Below are 21,503 nucleotides of genomic sequence, written 5' to 3' on the forward strand. Positions count from 1 at the left end.
CTATACGTATATCTATAAGTATATTATAATAAAATGTCTTATCGATGTGAATAAGCATATATGCGTATCAATTAATGGGTTGCGGATGCACCTCATTAGAATTACTTCTCCAAACTTGCTTGGATTTTATAATATCAAAAAATAGATAACATATATTAATTGTTAATAATATTATAACTTCATTATTTATGGATTGTTTATAGTGCGTAATCTACAAATGGTATATCATTATTCAAAAATAAAGTGTATAATGCAGGTTAGACGGTGCCCTTGAAAATTAAATTAAAAATGTTTCAACTGTACATTATAAAATGAAAACATTATTTTAATTATTATTCGTGTAAATCGTGTATTGATTAGAAATGTGGAACACTGGATCCACACCGTAATCGTACATACAAATTCAAAAATACACTATACACGCGTGTATTTATGTTTATTTATCATTTATATAATATTTTTTTTTATCTAGGAAGGAAAACGTCCTAATGACTTCCACTCTCTACCAAACACGTTCGATCGATGCGCACCAGCTACAGCCCTCTATTATTTTTCTCTTTCATTTTTTTCCCGTTTACTTATCGTGTGCCGTTCGTTATCAGATGCATTGATGGCGCACGCGAATTTATTAGACCATTAAAAGGGACTTTTATTGCAAATATGAAATGCATCGAAAGTTCCGTTCGTTAATGTTTCGAATAATAATTATTATTTGGTTTCGATCGATAATAATTGGACAGGGCGATATAATATAATGTATGTTTTTAAATCGGTTGTATCAATGCGGCTGCGAGCAAAATTGTATTATGCACATTATGATTTATTTTTACCCGATGTCCCGATATACGTGTGAGGTCGCTATTAAATGTACATAAACCGGTTGGTGGGTTCAAATTTAAGTACCACTCGACTAAATTTCCGATGGTATTCAGGTTAATGGAAGTTTTACCAATTCTTTTATCAAAGTTTATTATTTATTTATATTGTATCGGCAAGAAGTCTCAAAAACTATATTTTGCAATAAGTACGCGTTTTTTATTGATTTTATTCTTACAAATTATTTTAGTAAGATTAATAGCATTTTATATCTATTCCACCAAAATTACTATGATCAATATATAATAATTGTTTCATATACATTCAATTCTGCATGTCAATTTCAGCATAATAATGTATAATATATAGGTATTATCTGCAGTTCTCTACGTCTGGTCATTCTTTATTCATTCCTAGACATTCGAAATGTCATGTCATTCCCAATTTCCCACGCGTTTAATAAAATATAATTGGTATTGTACTTCTATCGTTCTACGCAAGTATCTTCAGACTAAATGAAAAATATCTACATAGATAAGTATACTACAACATTTGTATACTTAGATTGTTATCGTTATTTCACTTCCGACGCACATCCGGTCGTTCGACCGGAAACATTACTCTTCCCCAACGAAACGTATATATTTTTTTTTTATCAGTTACAAAAAAAAGCGTAATATCTTTTTCCTCCCGACAGATAACTTTCTGAATCGTTATTATTATCTCCCCTTTGATAAATTATCCATTATCAGTTTTTTTTTTATCAACTCTGATAAGATTTCCCGTTGAATGTTCAGAATATTATCCACCGTCCACATATTTTATGGAATTACCACCACCCGATGATTTCATCTCCACCGAATCCGGTCAGAGCGAGATAAGTTTATTGCGGTCGGGAGAGTTGAGCTCTGTTGGTGTGAGTAGGAAAACTTTTCTGAGAAAACAATCCATTAGTTTTCACACTGTATCATCATCAAGTATGGCGTGTATACATATAGCGATCAGACATTTTACTATTTAAATGGGTTCGAACGCGTATACCTACTTATAATATCACATACATTATGGTAGCCGCCTGCATGGTTTCCGTCCCAAAATTATCTAATGAACTCTATGATCTAATTACATATAATATAATATACAAATGTATTTAGTCGAAAATTACCCTTAGCATAGTTAGCGTTAACCTTCGCATCCCTATTTTGTAACAGATTGTGTTACTTATATACGTTTTGCGTATGTATTTTTTCTCATTCTTGAATTTGTGAAAAATGTTTATGTTATACTGCAGTATTTGTGTAAATGTTGCTTGCATGACCTACGTAATTGACTTCGTCTTCACTCTCAGAGAACAGTAGTTAAGCGTTTGACCTAAATCACATAAGAAAACCGTATACACATAATATTATTACACTTTTTTTATTCGTTCATAAAAATAATTAATACTATATACATTTTATTCTCAAGTATATTATCAATGACCACCACTTTTAAGATTTATAAATTACGAGCATTTATGTTTTTATAATGTTGTCTGAAAATCCGGTGTTTAAAAAGTCGTTATGTTTAATAGAATATTGATAGTCGTGTCCGACAAAAAAGTCATAAATATAAATAAGATAAAAAAAATAATTATCGAAACAAGCAAAATTTTAAACCTGCAGCAGTACATCGCACTGTATATTATTCATATATCAAATGTATTCGGACAATTCTATTTTATTTTGTTACATTATATAGGTATAATTTATAATATCGATGTTTACATATTACATTATATTATTGTAATATTACTTAATATATTATTTAGTACTCGCATCGTAATTATTGTATTATTTTTTATTCTTAAACGATTTAACAATCGTCAATTTGTTTGCCTAAATTAATTGATACCACAATACCTTAGTACCTACTATCTACACTAATTACGAAACTATAACAAAATATTACTAAAAAACGTACCGTCCATCGTTTTGATTTCGGTTAAAGGAAATATAGCATAGTACGAGAATAATATATAATTAGGTAGTATCTATAGGTAGTAATTAATAGATTAGGTACCTATAGCTGCTAGTAGCAATGTGTATAATACTGTAATTATATTAGGTACCTATAATATAATATGTAATTCTTATAGGTATATGAGGGCCAAACAATTATATTTTTATAATTTAAAACTGTTAATTAATTATATTATTTCTTGCGACAGTTCAAGTTTGAATATAATATGGATAGATTTAGAATTTCAAAAATTTGACATTAGGTACACTTTCAACGATTACTATTTGAGTACTTCTTTAAGTCGAACATGAACACCTATTATACAAAGAACAAACTCTTGACCAAACCATTAATAGGTTTGCAAGGTAATGACTATTATTTTTATATGATTATATTAATTATGATATACATAGGGCATAGGCTAAGATTCATCAAATGGGATCAGTAATTCTTCAGAATCGGCGTTAAAGTATAATAATATTTAATTACCCTCCATTAATGCTATTATTTATTAAATCCCATATCCGTTGAATATTTCGGCTTACTGAATGCTACAGTGTCTACTCGGACGATGTATATAATATTATATGATGTAATGTATATGATAAGGACAGTCGTATTATTCGTTTTATCGAAACAAGATAAAAAAAAAAAGTTACGTAGATACTTCCCAATATGGTAAAAATAATATGTACGATATGTACCTCCTATATTGTAATTAGTTATAATGTGAATCCATCGAACGTTATACTTATCGTTTCACGTGTTCAGAGTTTCAGACCGTAATATTACAATAGGTACACAAATATGAAAACGAGTGTCCGATGATAAAAAAAACATCGTCGCCCGTCGGAGAAAATCCTCCCGGATCACCAAAACCGACGACGACTATGGATCCGAACCGGAATCAAATAATATTATAATAAATTATTACGGTGTAAGGTGGACGGGGAAATCGCTCGCCTCGAATGTACAACAATACGCAAACACACGCGCGTGCGTGCGTATAATACGTATAAAGAATAATATAATATTATTATGATATTATTATTATTATTATTATAGTCGTGAATCGTGACCCACTGCAGCAGCAGCAGCGCCGGCCGAATCGCACGCGGTCTCTGCGGTCCGCTCGTCACGTCCCGTCCCAGTGCGTTCGCGTATATTATTCGCCATGGACCGGTTAGGGACCGAGCGCGGTTACAACAATACGTACCTTATAGTCAGAGCCGCATTTAACGGGGGGCAAGGGGGGGCAATTGCCCCGGGGCGGCAATTTTAAGGTGATTTGAGGGGCGGCAGATTTTTAGAAAATATATCATATTATAATATTATACGTTCTCCGTTACGAATTTCGTATTAAATTTTTAAAATAATTATTATCATATTAAAAATATTAATACCAATAATAATTTTATCTATCAACGATTCAATAATAACTAAATGGATCACAGTTGTGTGTCTGTGTTATTTATAGCTTTTAATTTTCGGCGAGTGACTCAATCACATCGAAGAGCTGTCGCCTGTTTGCAGTTGCGGGCAATGCGGGCTGTATGATCTAATAATAATCGCAAAAATACGTATTTGAGGATCATTTTAGTAATCTTATCATCGACTGTCGTCTGTTGACGACCACACTACCACAGTATCGATGCAATTTCGGTAGACAACAGTGTTGTGTTTGTTAAATTTATGTTATTGAGTACTATACCATGTCTGGTAAGCGAATTAAATTAAATGGTGCAGCTTACCAAAAAGCAGCAAAAGATAAAAAGGTGGATAAGTTGAAGTCGCTCTACTGTACAGTAGGTTACAAGTGGGTCACTGTAATGGATGGTGTTAAATTTGAATTCAATGATATAATATCATTGTATAAGAAAAACGATTCTGAGCGAAAACGGTCAGTCAGCCTATGATATTACCAAGTATATTTGATGATATTATTGTGAATAAAGTAATTTATATATAACCTATTTACGTGGAGCCTTGTTTTAAATTTTCAATCCTTAGCCATAAAAGTTAAACATTTTATATATTTTTAACTACAAAATAGTTAATAAATTATAAATTTGATAAATGTTGTCAAAATTTGAACTTTAAATGCTTATAAAAAAAATGTTGCCTATGTATTTTTAATATTTTTCAACTGCTATTATATATCAGGAGCTTTATATTAAATATTCACACTTTTTTACCCAACAAATAAAATTTTATTGATATTTATAGAAAAAAAAACTAAAAAATTGAAAACTGACAATGTCTGTAAACAGCTCAAAAAGAGTCAAAATATTTTTAAAATTTTATGGTGTATAGAAAATGCTAATATAAACATTTAGTGAAATTTCCAAGTATCTACAGTCATTCGTTTTTTAATTACAATAAAATAAGAAAATTGTTACATGAGAAATCGAGAAATTATCAAATGTTGTAAAAATATAAATTTCAGACGCTCATAAAAATTTAATTTAAGTTTCTTGTAGACATTTTTTTTTTTTGATAAAGTTAGACAAACTTATGAGTAATCTTATATTACATTTTCAAATCTTAGATTTAAAAAGAAAAATTTTTTTAAATTCTCAACTCAAAAAAATTTGCTAATTTTCTTAATTTTTCCGTATTTTGTCAAAATTTGAACTTTAAATGCTTATAAATAAAAACTGTGACTAAAGATTTTTAATTTTTTTCATCTGCCTTTGAAACAATAACCTAGGAGCCTTCTATTAAATTTTCAAGATATTTATAGAAAAAAAAACTAAAAATTATTTAAATATTTTTCACTTATAGTAGACTTGACTCCTGATGTAACAACACGAGATCAACTCACAGTGTTTATGATAGCGAATAAAGAGAGGTGAAAATCATATGATATTTTTTTTAAATATATTATAGAGGCGGCAAATTTTATATTGCCCCGGGGCGGCAATTTGGCTTAATGCGGCACTGCTTATAGTGTATTATATTACCATCATGTAGGCGCGGTATAATAATAATAATAATAATATTATATTATATTATGTGTACGGCCAAATCTCCGGTTGTCGATGTGTATAATATTATAAATAATTATTATTATTTATATGGGATCACTCACGTCCCGGCGCCATCGGACAGAGTGTAAAAATGTTTTTATTTTCTAATCATAATGGCTGACATGTGTGCCGGAACCTGCGCAGCACTGATGCAGTGTATAATATAATAGCTGCCATATAGGTCCAACCTCTATGGCTCTATACGTCCAAATATTGGTCATATTATATTATATCGTGTATATTATACTATAATATGCATTATAATATGTGCGTGTGTGGCGTTTCCATCGTTGCACTATAATAATATATAAAAATATATATTATCATTATATCGTCCGTGCGTTGTTTAAATGTCACCGAAAACACCGTAAACAATAATAATATAATAATAACGTGTGCATTATAATGTTATATTTATATGGGAGGTAGGTACATTTAGAGGTACGAACCGAAAACACCGTGACTGTGGCCAGAAATCCAATCGTGATGATTTGAAAACACGTATACTATAATACTTAGGTATATATATATATATATTATATTTGGTTGCGCGTGTCACTTGTATTACGATTTACATCTAAATGTACATTTAAAACGACATCGTTTCTTTCTTTGTTCTTTCTGTTGTTTCCCTCAAACGTCTGATTGAAAAATGTATGTCACAGCGCGTATCAAATTGTTATAATAATTACTCATTACCTATATAATACAGGTATTATAAATTGTGTACAGCAATTTATTTAATGGCCCCGCGAGTGATGTGAAATAACTTATTCTCGTGTTTGTATAATATAATATTGTATCTATGCCAATCTATATTATTATGTGCTACGAAAAACGTATTGGTATAGGTTGTTAACACCTATCTCATCATACGTACATTATTAATAACTGTGTTGCGTTGTACTTTATTTTAAAACCATCTCTGTTTGCTTTTAGGTTTTTTGCTAACTATTGTTATTATTGTTGTGTGTTTATAGTGTATATATTATGCAATTATGCGATACATTAGTGTTTCTATACATTGTTGTGTGTTGTTAATTAATAACAACGTTGCTAAAACTATGCATACACATTATAATATTATAAGTGGATCAGTTATCATTTTCCTCGGAATTTTGAGTATTTTTTTAAACAATCTAGCACTTAGGTACCTATAATTATGCATATATTTGATATGTCTATTCATAATGGACAGTTAAATAAACAATTGTATTTCAATCACTTACGACGTGTATATATTATTACGCTGAAATAGAAATGTAATATTATGTTTCATTGATTCGCCTAAATAATTATTGTTTGTAATAGTGTATCCACTATAAGAGTTACGTTAATGTCTCTTGATTATATGTTTTTAATTAATTTAATAGAAGTGTGAATTACTATGAGAGTTGAGATTATTGAATCAATAAATTATACTAATTCTTTATAGTAGTTGGGTGTATGTAATTATGTGTATATAAATCATAATTATACTTCCAAACTTACTCTACGCATCTAAAATGAATGGATTTTAGAAGAGAGTAAATATCTCTTAAATTACAGAGTAAATACATCTTTAAGTATGAATCATCAATTCAATCATTAAAAAGTACATACCGATATTATTATGCATATTATTATTTATTGTCATGTTGCGGAAATTAAATACTTGTTAAGGTTCTATCTAATGGATAGATTTTGCTCCCTCCTCATGTAAGTACCCAAAAGAAATGTACTCTTTGTTTAAATGTATTTATTGTGCAATGAAGGTACAAATTATAAGTATTCTTTAATAAAAAAATATAGGTAGGTAGAAAGAATCGTAATGTTATAAAATGTTTACATTTCAAATCTTTTTTAAAATTAAATTTGTTAACGTTTTTGTAATATTATGGATAAATTATTTCATGGAAAATTGTCTATTATTCTAAACCAATTTACGTATTTTGCATATATTTTCAATAAATTATGATAAGAATTTCAATCTTGATGTCATTTAGTATTTTTTTCCTATTAAAATAATATATACTTTTATCAAATAAATTCAAACAAATGTAAGAATTATTAAAATGCTAATGAAAATTTTATCTTTGTTTAAAATGATTTCACCGCTATGCATAATTAACAATATTTTTTAACGTAGATACACAGCATTCATATTGTATACATATATAATATTATAGTTGCCTTATACATTCAGTCGGACATTCAAAATGTGTTTCTCTTATATTATTTTATGTGCCATAACGATTTTTATCGTTTAACTCTGTGCCATTGTATATGATATTATAATATAAAATAGTAAATAATCAGTAATAGAAAAATGGGTAAAGCAGTTATATATAGCAGTTTGGCACATAAAAATGTAGGTACGTATATTTATAAATGATAAATGTATATAGGTGTATATAATAAGTCACGAAATCAATCAGGTGCATTTTTTCCACCAAAAACCATACGTGGCTTAAATTTTTTAATTTATACACAGTCCAAAATATTACCGTTATCGGTCAAACGTCATATCACGCATTTGTTGTTGACTGAGAAATTGTATACCTACTTAAAATAAACGTGCTTCACGCGCATGACATTTGTATATTATATGGACAAAAAAAACCGCAAACGCCGAACAGAGAGCAATAATTATTGAAATCTCTATATTACAATACCATTTGCCGGCAGAAATTTAAAAAATATATTATAATATAATAATATCAATACGCATGCCTAAAACGAGTTGGTCAGGTCATCGCCACCACAGTCACGCCACGGACACCGATTGTAGTCGTCGTTCTCGTTATCATCGGGGAATTATTGGGCCAAACAAACCGAAACTACTTTACTACTTAACGTCCATTAAACGTGAGATTACTGAGATTTACGGGGAAATATTTATTTTTTTCGTACGCATCGCTTATCATCATATACCTACCTACCATATACCTACCATATACCAACCTACCGCGTACATATTATTCTCGTCGGGTTCGGCGAACGCGAAAGGATTATACGCGCGCGAAGGGCGGGCGGACCGCGACTACTTCTCTCGTTTTGGTCGGCACACGTCGCGATCGATTCCGCATATCGCGTGCGATTATCGCGCGACGTAGTCGTCGCAGTACGATCGAGCCGATTAGAATACCGCGGAGGACACAACTCTCGCTGTTATCATGAAATGTATTTATACATAATTTTAAAGAGTCAATGACCTATATAATTAATTTTTTGTCCATAAAAAACTTAAATTACTTTGTTAATTGCCATCGATATAATATGATATTTAAGCATACGTCCATTGTGGACAGTATAATATATAAAAACAAATTATAATTTATAACTGTTGCTTAAAAATTAATCAAACGACCATACAGCTACGAATAAAATATAATATTATACTATATTATATACCTATAATACGTACCTATATATGTGTAATTGTGCGGAAATAATAATTAATAATTATATACTTGGCAATTTATTTGTTATCAGAAAAGCGAAATAGGATTCGCTCTGGTGTTAAACATCACACGTTTTCTGTATCAAATATCAAATTGCGACAAAGTTATGAAATATAGTAATATTAGATTATGGATCTGATGTGAGGGATCTTACTTACCATATAATCGAGTGATACATTTTACAATATTAGTTATTATAAATTATAATGTTCAGCTTAATAATATAATATTGTATACCTGCGTATATTACTTAGAAATCAAAGTCAGGTAATTTTCTTACATTCACTCTCTGTTCCCTTTTTATGTACATACAAAACTCAAGTTCACCATTAATTATAATATAGTCGCATCTTGAGAAGTAATAGTAGGGTTCTTAAGGGTTTACGCGACCTTCAAGTTCCTTAAATGTAATGTTCAAGTACATAAATTAATACTTAACAATCAGTTTTTTTTTCTCGAAAAGATTGCATTGACGATAATTAAAAAAAAAAAATGTTTAAAACCCAACTCAGCCCATTTAAGAGGGTTCATTAAACAATTTCATGACAGCGTGTCGAGAACAAATAAACGTGATCACAATTTTTTAACGGTATAGTCATGCATTTAAATATAAAAACATTATGGACTTGCTTCTTCGACAAAAACATCGTATTTTACTGCGCCACATATAATAAGTATATAACACACGTTCATCGTCCTACACTCCAAGTCAGATAATCATTTTTCGAGTGGTCTAAGCTATATCTATCCTCATGCGGACCCCTGAGTATGGTTATATATATATATATATATATATGTATGTGTGTGTGTTTTTAGATTCATCGACTGTTCTTTTTTTTTTATGAATTTTCATTATACTCTGGTGACTTGCAATCATGATACTTCATCGACAAGTCCTACGCCAACGCTAAAAAAAAAAAGAAGAGAGAAAATCTCTCCTCTTTTTATTTTTATTTTTTTTTCAGCAGTGTAAAATCGAGTTCGATTCCGTGAGATAAACGCCAAAAACAAGAAATGGGGGTCGCGGGTAGACAATTTCAATTCTCGTCGCGCTTAACACATGATACTTCATATATAATTTTTCATTCCGTCAGCACCTTACATTTTTATCTCGCCATTCCTACTCGCTCCGTCTCCCACTTTATCCACAATAAAAAAAAAAAAACAAACGATCTTAGATAGCGACGACTGTCCTGTTGAAATTGTATTTTGAATAAGTTCAGACCGTCTACTGAATGAACGTTTTTATATGACGTAGTGTATCTGATTGAATAAAGTAAAATAGAATACATATTATATATAGGGTATGTAATATCCACCACTGCAGAGCATATTTCATAAACATGCTGTCTGTTAAAGAATGGGCCGTGCTCAAAACGATACGGAAAAAAAACTGTTTGACACTTATATTATAATATGTTGTTGTTTTAGAAACAATAATGATGACTTATATATTATATACTTTATATGTAATAATAACTATACAATGTCGTTCGAACAGTTAGTCACACGTCGCAAACGAGCGCGTGCTCACACACAGTGTTTGCACTTTATGTCTATATAATATACGTAATATACATAATATGTGTATATATACTGTAGTATATTTATGCGCCCATGTACATACGTTTTTTTTTTTTTTTTGGCAATGTTACTTTTTCCACGTCATCTATTGTCGGTGTCCATTTATTCAAGCCCTATCTATTTGTTTACTTTATTTTTTTTTTTTTTGTGTTCGCCGCGATAAGGATATACGTTTAGCGCATCCACTGATAGTGAGTTAAGTCAAGGACGGGGTTCGATAACAGAGAAAATTAAATAGACATCAGGTAGCCGCCGCCGCCGATTATCCTGTGCATCCTGTAAGGCCAGCCACTGCCGCCGGCAGGAAAAGGATAGGTGGTCGGGTGAAAAAGGGATGAGAAAAACACACACACTACCGCCGCCGCCGCCTGCACCACCCTCCCCTAACCTTATATACACTATATAAAATAAGGTGATTACCTTATCTGACGATGAGCACTCTTCACGGTTGGATAAGCAATTTTTCACCACCAAACACACACACCGAATACCCTGCCCGTGTTGTATAACTCCTTCGACGCCGTTATTTTGTCTATCTGATCAATTCCTTTTCAACAATGATTTCGAAAAATCCTGACTGCCAGACCCGAGAAAACCACTCGATGTATGGGGGAATGGTTAGGGGTATTATTCGGATACTAGATGGAATGTGAATTCCGTTTAAAACGGCTATCGAAGAGGGTGCAAATATAATATATCCCACATATAGACACGTGTCCGATAGAATTTCTCCGATAAGGTATTTTATGAACCAAAAGGTCAAGACTTTTGAATTCAACTTTTTCGTTTCAAAGCGGTAGTGTTTACTACTTTCAACTTTTTAGAACTTATAGGGTTTAATCCTCAGCACATTTTTGTTTAAAATGTAAAATGTAAATAATTTCGTAAGTTTACAGTTGCAAAAAAAAAAAATATAAAAAATTATAGTAATTTTGCTTACGGTAATAATAATCAACTTCTTGTTAGCTTTCTTTATTTAGGTTTATCTCATTTTTAAACCCGTACAAGATTAATAGAAAATTAATAAAAATAAACAAGTTATAAGAAGAAAAATGTAATAGTGTACTAAAAAAAAAAAATGCTTGCAACATAATTTTCTTACCTATCTACAGTGTTAAATCAATCACAGCAGCGCCAGCTCTGAAATATTTATCAAACATATTATTTCGTTTTTATGGACGCTAGACGACATTTGTAATCATAGATCAACTATAATAATATTACGTAACATTTCGTTGCTGCTTGTATATTATTATAATCGTCGAATTAAAATATGAATCGTGATAACCTTCGTTTAACACCGAATATTTATTTTTATTATAGTTTAATAAAACAGTCGACTATTAATATAATATGTTCGACTATTCATAAAACCGTATATATTAGGTATGTGGACCTAATCTTTATTGAATAATAATTATTATGTGGTGGATAAACCGCAATATTCGTATATAATAGTTGATCGTAAATTCAGTTGGTACCCCATACAATATTGCTATTTGCTCAAACAGCTGCAGTCCAACCCATATTATAATTTATAGTATTAAGCTATCGTACCTAATACTATTTAACCGTTGAAATAAAATATATAATAATTAGACACACATGCGTGATAGGTATTTTTTAGTTCTAATCGCCGCGATGACGTCTGCGGAGAATACATATTGGTAATTATATCACTAAACTGCAATTTCTTGTATACGATAATAATATGCTTATTGTTCGCTGTCGTTTGATATTTTTGATTGTATTCCTACCTACATAGTATTACCTATACGGCTACTGAAAATGTCGGTCACTGATAGAATTTTATCTTGCTGACGCGGGATATCGTTTGGTATAACATTATTATGCAATTATGTGTGCAATTTTATAGGAGGGAATAAAAAAAAAAAATTAAAAAAAAACCCAGAAGCTACAAAATATTCACTCGATTTTTTAGCAAACACGTATTTCCGCAACAATGTTTTCGTCGTCGGCGCCAAAGCCGCATTACTGACAACTTTATTTTATGTACGCGTTATATAGTGCCGTATTATATAATTATACTTTATTAAACTGAAAAATAATACAATTGATTGTATACCGCGTGTGCTGCGGTCTGTATAGTCGTAATGGTTGCGTGCGTACCTACCTATATGCTCTGCGGTATAGCGAGTTCTATAAGTGATTGCACTATAGTACCCCACCTTTTTTAGCCACCTTCTATTCTCCAGTATTCGATTTTATTATCAAAAAACGATTCGTATATAAAACACACATACATATAATATAATATCTCGGACGCCAGACGACTAGACGAGGTTAAGTGATTATCAACTGCGGTTGTTAGCGATATCGTTGCAGTATGGTTTAGTTCCATGGCCAGTGTCTTAGGTATAGATAGGTAGGTTATGTTATATTATAGTATATACATAATATGCATACAGGCGTACACACAGTTGTTGTATTAGTATATAGTATAGATAATATAGCGCATACATAATGAAGACACACGGGAATTGGTTAAGACGTGATTATTATAATATTCTACGTTCTGATAACAAAATATAGATACTATGGCCTACCTATATACTAAAACGCAAGCATATGTTTTTTCTTCCTGACTGTCGACACACACGTAGTTATATTGTTAATCTCATTTTTTTCCGATTTGAAAATAATATAATATGTAATTGTTAGCTGCAGCCATTACTGTTGTTATTAAGTATTGTTTTTGTTATTTTTATTATTATTATGTAACCAAAATTACAGTATAGAATGTTCATATAACATATTTAAATTAATTTTGTATGTCGTTTAAATTTTTTAACTGTATTATTATTTTATATTAGTTCATTATTGAAATAGCTTTGCTGGTTTGCTCTTCAACATATATCAAACTTGAATACAGCATAAGTCATAACCAATTATAAATGTATATTTAATATTTATATTTTATATGATTTTATATACCTACCGTTGAGTGGATTATAAAAAAACAAGTAATCATCATTATTCTATCATAATTTTATCTCGCTTGTTATTAGAAAATTGCAATCTATATAGCTCATTACAGATAATCGATTTCAATCAATTTTGTGTTAGTTATTATTTTAATTCATGTCCAATACCCAATATACATGCAGCTTAGGCATGGCTTATCCATTATACTTTGCACACATCTTAGAAATGGTCGATACATTATTTTTTGGTCATCGAGGTGTTACGGGTTACTGTTTCAAATATTCGGTTATTGTGGACGTACGTTCTCCATTATAATTACTTGAATGTTTTCTATTTTTCAATTCCCAACGAATTCTAACCATTTATTATTTAATAACTAATAATCGATTTTTATGGTTTTAGGTTTCGGTAAACATGATATACAATCGCACAATATAGACTGTTAAATATTTTTTAATAATCAAATATTCAATTTTAATCAAACTTAAATTATTTTTTAATCCCTATTTTTATGATTGATATATTAGCATTTAGCACTAAGACATAATGTAGATAAAAATATGGTTTTAAAACCAATTATTTTAATTTATAATTATTGCTTTGGTTTTGTTGGTATTAAATTTAATAACTTATCTCATCTAATCTAATAACTAATACCGTTTATAGTGTTATAGTTTATTATTATCAAAACAATTTGTGTGGTCGTTTATGTTTATATATTTAAATTATTTTGCTTCAAGTCAATTTCCATTCTCTAGCATATTCGTTATATAATATTAAAAAGGGAAAAATAGATTTATAAAAACATTTACCAACTACCCCATAACCTCACGATTTGTTAACTAACTGTTAACCAAATGTTAATAGTAGGTTAAATTGGTCTAAGTAGTATTTTTGTTAGATTTTTTAAATAACACAGTGAGCACGTGAACTCCCCCTTTCCCCCCCCCCCCCCCCCCCTCCCCCCCCCCCCCCCCCCCCCCCCCCCACCGGAAAAGTAAATTTCGTTTGGCTGCAAATAATAATATTAAATATTATATGAAATGAAAAATAAAAATTATAATTCAGTCTTTAACATTATTTTGTAAAAGAATAACAAATCTGTGATTATAACGAGTTGTTTATCTTGTCAACTCGATTACCTAATTTAATATAAATTAATATCTGAGAACCTTGAAAATGTTTTATATAATCCAATATGTGAATGGGTTGTATTACACGTCGTATTAGATTAAGAAATTAAAAAAAAATTTTATCGTAGTAAAAATTATTTTAATTTTTACTTACATACTGTGTGAAGTCTACTTACGAGTTCCAAGGGATGATTAATCCTATGAGTATACTAATGGATATGTAATTGCTTATAATGATTAATAATTCGTTTTTTTTTAATACCTCCCATAATGGCTTAAATATTTAATCAATTTTAAAATATATATACTAATAAATTACTCAAGAGACAAGGAGTAAATACATTAGGTAGCTTTATTCAAATCGTATTTTAAAAATGCTGCAATTTACATTACAATTTAGTAAGTATATTTGATTAATATGTTATGTTAAGGTACCTCGTTTATGATGATGAACCCATTTACATGTTCACATTATACGTATCAAAATATTATCAAAGTATCTATACTTCAGATTTTCAAGTAATCTTGTGCTTATAATTTCACTTATCAAATATTAAAAAATAACCATGAACTTAATCTTATCTGCAGTCATTTTCGATAAATCGTAAAAGAATTAAGTACTACAAAAAAAAAAGTACTTGTACCTATATTATAATATACCTACCTAAATAGTAACTATATCTACGAAATGAAAATGGTAAAATCTTAAAAACAGGTCTTCCACCCTTTTATGAATTAGTAATAATCAACAATATGGTCTAATATACGTCTACAGCTATACTTATACTTGGAATATTGAAATACTGTCATTAATCATTATGATTGTTATTATGTTCGGAAAATTATGTTATGCTCTTTTTCACGCCGCCGGGATATCGAGACGAATTACATTTTTATTATTTCTCTAGAGGCGTATACGAATGCTTCGTAGTACAGCCCACTGCTGTGTGACTGCAGTATATCATATGTATATAAGTATATTATATTATACATGTATGTAAAGCGCAATCGGATCCGATGCGAAATCGATTTTTGCCGTTTTGTCATTTTTAACCCGTACTCGTATGTGTCCGTATGAATGTATGTAATATTTATGTACTTACTTATATATGTATGTATGCGTGTATGCTGTATAATATTATATACAGGTACTTTAGACGGATTATATTTCGATGATGTACCTAAACACACGAAAGCGATTTTTTTTTTTTTTTGCCATCAGGTACGTATAGATAAGTGTGCTGCGGTCGGGAAAATATATGTATTTATGTTAACCGCGTACCTACATATATGTGTGTATTGTAATAATATTATATATATATATATATAATATTTACTACATCGTATACATAATTTCGCATATATGCGCGCTTGTACGTTATGCTATATATTTTCAATTTCCCCGCGGTATATAGTCTCGCCGTCGGGTACTGTGGGTGGCCGTCGGTGGCGGATGGGGATGAAAGAGATGACTGATGAAGGAGTGTGCGGGGGGATGGGTGTGTGACGAGAGAGAGAGAGGTAAGAAGACAGATGGTGGAGAAATATATTATTCCCCTTCGATGCGATGATGATAATAATAATAATAATAATAAAAAAAAACATTTTATTATCATACACACGTTATTTTTATATTTTTTTTTCAAATATCCCTTTAAGCCTATTTAGTGTTTACATTGACCGAACGTTGTCCGATAACGCCTCGGCGGGGACCCGAAGCTCGGCGCAAGTGTGCGCATATATACGTATATGTATATGTATATATTCGTATTATATATTATGTTATATTATTATATAACTATATGCCCCGCTCGCGCGTACACCCACACACACTCGCGCCCGAGTGGTATACGTATAAATAGGGTACACCTACCTCGTCATCACCCCCCTCCCCCCCCCGCGTACACCGCCGTTGAAAATATAGCCGCTTCTAAAGGGTTGACGCGCGCGGGCGGACGGGGCGAGAGAGTGTAAACCGCGCCGCTCTGCGTGAGAGACCGTTAGTGTATTCCTGGCATCGGGCGATAAAGGCGGTTGGCCTGGAACGCCGAGATAACGGCGGCGGCCCAGAGGCGGGTCGCGCCTTTATATAGACTGTACATATTATACATATATATATATATATATATATATACACACACACTTATATACTAAATTATATGTATACAGTGCGCGTTACCGATACACTTGCAGCATACATTTTATATATATATAAATACCTACCTAGTAGTAGTGTAGGGGTTGAGCAGGTGGGTGGACGTTTGGCGGCGGCGGCGGCGGCGAGGGTTACCAGAATTAAGCTCACCTCAACACGACGTCAGGTAGTAAATTAAATTCGTCCACTACTCCCTCTGCCACATACATAATACATACATACGTATATATATATTTATAATATATATAGTGAGCGAGATATAGATAGATATATCCTCATCCGGCGGGCCGCCGCTCGCGGAAGTCCTTCCATTATCATTTTTTTTTTCTCTCATTCTTTAATTCCCTTTAACAGATCGCTGCTACCGACCGATAAGCATTTATATATATATATATATATATATTATTTTGTCGCGGGTCCTGTAAATCTTGGAGCTGTGTTTCTCCCGCACACCCATCCCCGCAATCTCACCCCCGCGCATATACCTCCGATACCGCCGACGGCGAACGGCGGGTGTCGTCTCCCCGGCCGGTATATAGAGTTATGTCAATACCGCGTCGCCGCCGTTATCAGCTCGTCCGTCGGTTCGGTTTGGTTTTTTTATTTTTCACTCTCCGTCTGCGCGTATTTACGTTTGTGCTCTCTGGGTAGATCTCTCTCGCGCACTCGCTAGTCGCGTCGCCGAGTCATATACGCAACTGCTGTCGTTGTTGCCATCACCATTATCGTGTAATACAGCATATATACAGGCACCTGCTTTATAGTGTTATGATATTACCGCTGCAGGTTGATGCGACGCGACGGGATTTATTATTATTATTATCATTATCATCATTATTGTTATCGTCGTCGTCGTCGTCGTCACCAACGCACCTCGTATATACACCCCGCTCGAGCCCTCACCCCTAGCTGCTCCCGGTCGCCAATCGCATTATCTCGTCGGCGGCAGTGTACTTCGCACATAATAACAATATACACACGATATCATAATATACGAGTGATCATTGTCACATGTATGTGTGGCGTTATACCTACCCCCGCCACACTGCAATCCTCACCATCACGAGGCAGATGATATTCGTCGCCGGGAGATTATAGTCCGCGTACCGCTGCAATTTTTTTTAACACATTTTTAAGTCACCCTTAGTACTCCTTCGCCAAGCGTCGCACCTGACTTGATTGTAATATACATATTGTAATCGCTCGTTTTTTTTATATGCGCGTTTTTAATATGGGACTATGGGAGCATATTATTATTATGGAACGATTCGAAAAAACCGATCGCTATAAATTATAGATTAATAAAATAAATAAATTATAATTCGATAACGAACACCTTTACTTACGTTCTACATGTCGCTAATCGTCAGGCGGAGACGCACACGTGACGATAATAATATAATATATAAGGTACCCACACAAAAAATATAATCATTTTATAGTCTGTTGCGCGATCCGATGAAACGAATAATATGACGTATATATATATATATTATATTATATACGCATGTATTGTCCAGACTGCGACCAATGGATTTCGCACGTGTAAACTCCGAGTATACTTCTTACATCAATATAGTACCTACCTGTTGTCTGCGGGGGCTTACCCATTGGAAAATCGTCTAATATAATATTGCAGGCAACATAGCAATTTGCGGTCAGCAGAACCAATTTTGAAAAGTTGACTTTAATAATAATGCGGTAAATTGACCCGTTATTAAACTAGAAGGTAAGAACATTGTCTGTGTTCTCTCGTTAGTATTTTACAATACTTTAATTCTTACGCGAGCCTGATTACTTTTAAATATAATATTAATTTTAACGATTGTTCACGTCAATAACTCAATTAAAAATCAAAACATTGTAAAAACCAACGTGGCCTTTAATTTTGATAGGTAATAACATTGCCTATTGTAATAAGTCAATTCACTCTCATACATTTCAGCCAACAACACAAAATCAGAACTGCTGAACGTACACTTAAGTTTATGCGTTAGGTGGACGAAGACAACACGTGTGGGTGCGACGTCCTCTTAAAAGCGTTTTGTTCGTGTTAAATAATAATATAATAATATGATGCGTTATAGAAATAATATAACATCAATATCGCTCGGAAATTGACCATTAGCGAAAAACTAATAGCGTTGTGTGCAAAAACACTCTTTTCGCATAATATTATGTTTGTTCTGTTTGTAGGGTCGTTGGTCGTATTATATTACATCATTTCGTATGCTGTTATTATAGTATAAACTGATATTGACCGCGGCACTTGTGGAAGTTGTTCAGGTTATTTATATAGTATTATAATAATAATATTATTATACAATGTGATATTGCTCCGTTGGCCGGCGACTAGTGATAATGACGCACACGGCGTTGATAGACCGTCATAATAATAATATCGTATTATAATATTATACAAACATTGACTCTGACACTCGGAATCGCAGTTCAAAGTTTACAGACATGTCTTGTATTCCGCGGCACGTCAATAATAATATTATAGCAAATAGCAATAATTTACTTAAAATTTAAAAAACTCTACAACTCTGCGGAACCCTATCGGTCGTACATTATTTATTATACATACATACATATATGTGTGTGTGTGGGTGGGTGTACACTAGTACGGATTTCGGGATAACAATAATAATATTATATTATGTTCCGTTTTTTGATCGATCACTTCGCGGAAACGTTAAAATGCTAAAAAAAAAATCGACGACACCAATTATTATTATGTTTATATATTTATAATATTATTGTTATATAATTTGCGCGTATACGCAGTGTTTTAGTCGCGCGTGACTCTCATGACTAGCTCGCCGCCCATATAATAGTAAAAAACTCTGAATTTATTATTGTATATATAGTTCCGACGAATATTTATCATACGCGTGCGCGTTCTACGTATTAAAATAATAATAATAATAATAATAATTATTATTATTATTATTATTATTATTATTACGATTACTATGTTATCATGATCGTTATTATTCAGTTTATCGCGTACGACTCTAATATTGCGGTTAATCTGTTGACGCATCTAGTGGTCTTAGATGGTATCCGCGTATATTGTATGTGTCACGCACATATCGCGCTCAGTTGTCGTTTGGATACGTTTTCAACCATACCGACACAAGCCAACACAAATCTATTGAATTGGTCTTGTACTCGTTGCACATCGCGCGAGTCCTTGTTTTTTGTTTTTACATTTTTTTTTTCGCGTTCTATCTAACTAAATTAAACACATTTTGACGTTTATATTTTCCGCTGTGTACGACGAGAATTAAAAGATGGTGAAAGTGATCCGACGTCCCATCAAAAGCATGAGTAAGCAATACCTATATGGTTTTTAATTTTTTAATAATATATTGTTACGTACAGTAAATAGTTTAAAAAACAAACAATTGATTTTCGTTTTTAAAATACTGTCAATTTGCATTCGCACGTATCGGCGTATATAATAATTATTATTTATGATCATTGACAACAAATTATCGCTATTAATATTTATTTAATATATTATTATTCGATTATTTTTTGCTCAATCAGCAAGAAGCTTGTTTGTACATCTCATTATCTCAAAAACAAAATGTTTACATTACGTTTTATGTTTTTTTTTTGCTTTTTTTTGTTTGACTACGATTCGGTTTATGATTCTATAAGTGGTTACAACTGGTATCTTCCGTGTTTTAACAATACCGTTAAAATGTAAACAAAAAACACCAATTTTGAGTTAATCATCGTTGTATGGGTAACTGATACGTTCGTTTATTTGTCGAAAAAAATTCAATATCATGTAAAAATATAAATGTGTACACCTAATCATAATTTGTAATAATTAACAAACACAACTACATATATAACAAATCTATAAATTAGGCATTAAAGCAAAACAAATTGGATTAAACAATTATCTCGTACTTAAAATATGTTTGAGTATAATAATATTATAAATATTTACTTAAACACTAGCAGTAAATACAATTAACTGCGAAAAAAATGATTACCACAATATTATTGCTTTTGGCATATTATAGTGTGAATAATAACTCGTCAAATATTTCTGACTTGATATTTAATGTGCACATAGTCATAGAGTTTATTATTTATAATGCATAAATAACAGTGCATAATTATTTATTTTAACTATAATTGTGAATGGGAGGTACACCGTACACGTATTTGCGTGTATATAATATTATTATTATAATATTTTTAATTAATTTTTAATACACTTCCGATCGAGTCTAATTAAAAGAATATCTCTCGGGTAACCGCGGAAGTCTATATTTTAATTCATATATTATTATGTTTTATATTGTGTGTACAATATAAACGCGTTATACTGAGAACTTGATACTAAAAGGTACGCCTTGTTACGTTAGGA

The 21,503-nt window shown here is 31.6% G+C and overlaps 1 protein-coding gene across 2 annotated transcripts in view; it reads left to right on the top strand.

The window, feature by feature from the left end:
• The window catches only part of LOC132935434 (zinc finger protein ush), a 109,521-nt gene that overhangs the window by 59,021 nt on the left and 28,997 nt on the right, over positions 1-21,503 (top strand). Inside the window, exon 1 of one of the 2 annotated variants that reach the window (XM_061001981.1) lies at positions 20,311-20,443. The exons of the other annotated variant lie outside the window; for it this stretch is intronic. Coding sequence (XP_060857964.1) covers positions 20,407-20,443 — 37 coding nt within the window. The 5' untranslated portion in view covers positions 20,311-20,406. Of the gene's footprint in view, positions 1-20,310; positions 20,444-21,503 lie in introns of those variants that run through there. 2 annotated transcript variants of the gene reach the window in all.

This window comes from Metopolophium dirhodum, chromosome 1, assembly GCF_019925205.1.
Source record: "Metopolophium dirhodum isolate CAU chromosome 1, ASM1992520v1, whole genome shotgun sequence".
Taxonomy (NCBI): Eukaryota; Metazoa; Arthropoda; class Insecta; order Hemiptera; family Aphididae; genus Metopolophium; species Metopolophium dirhodum.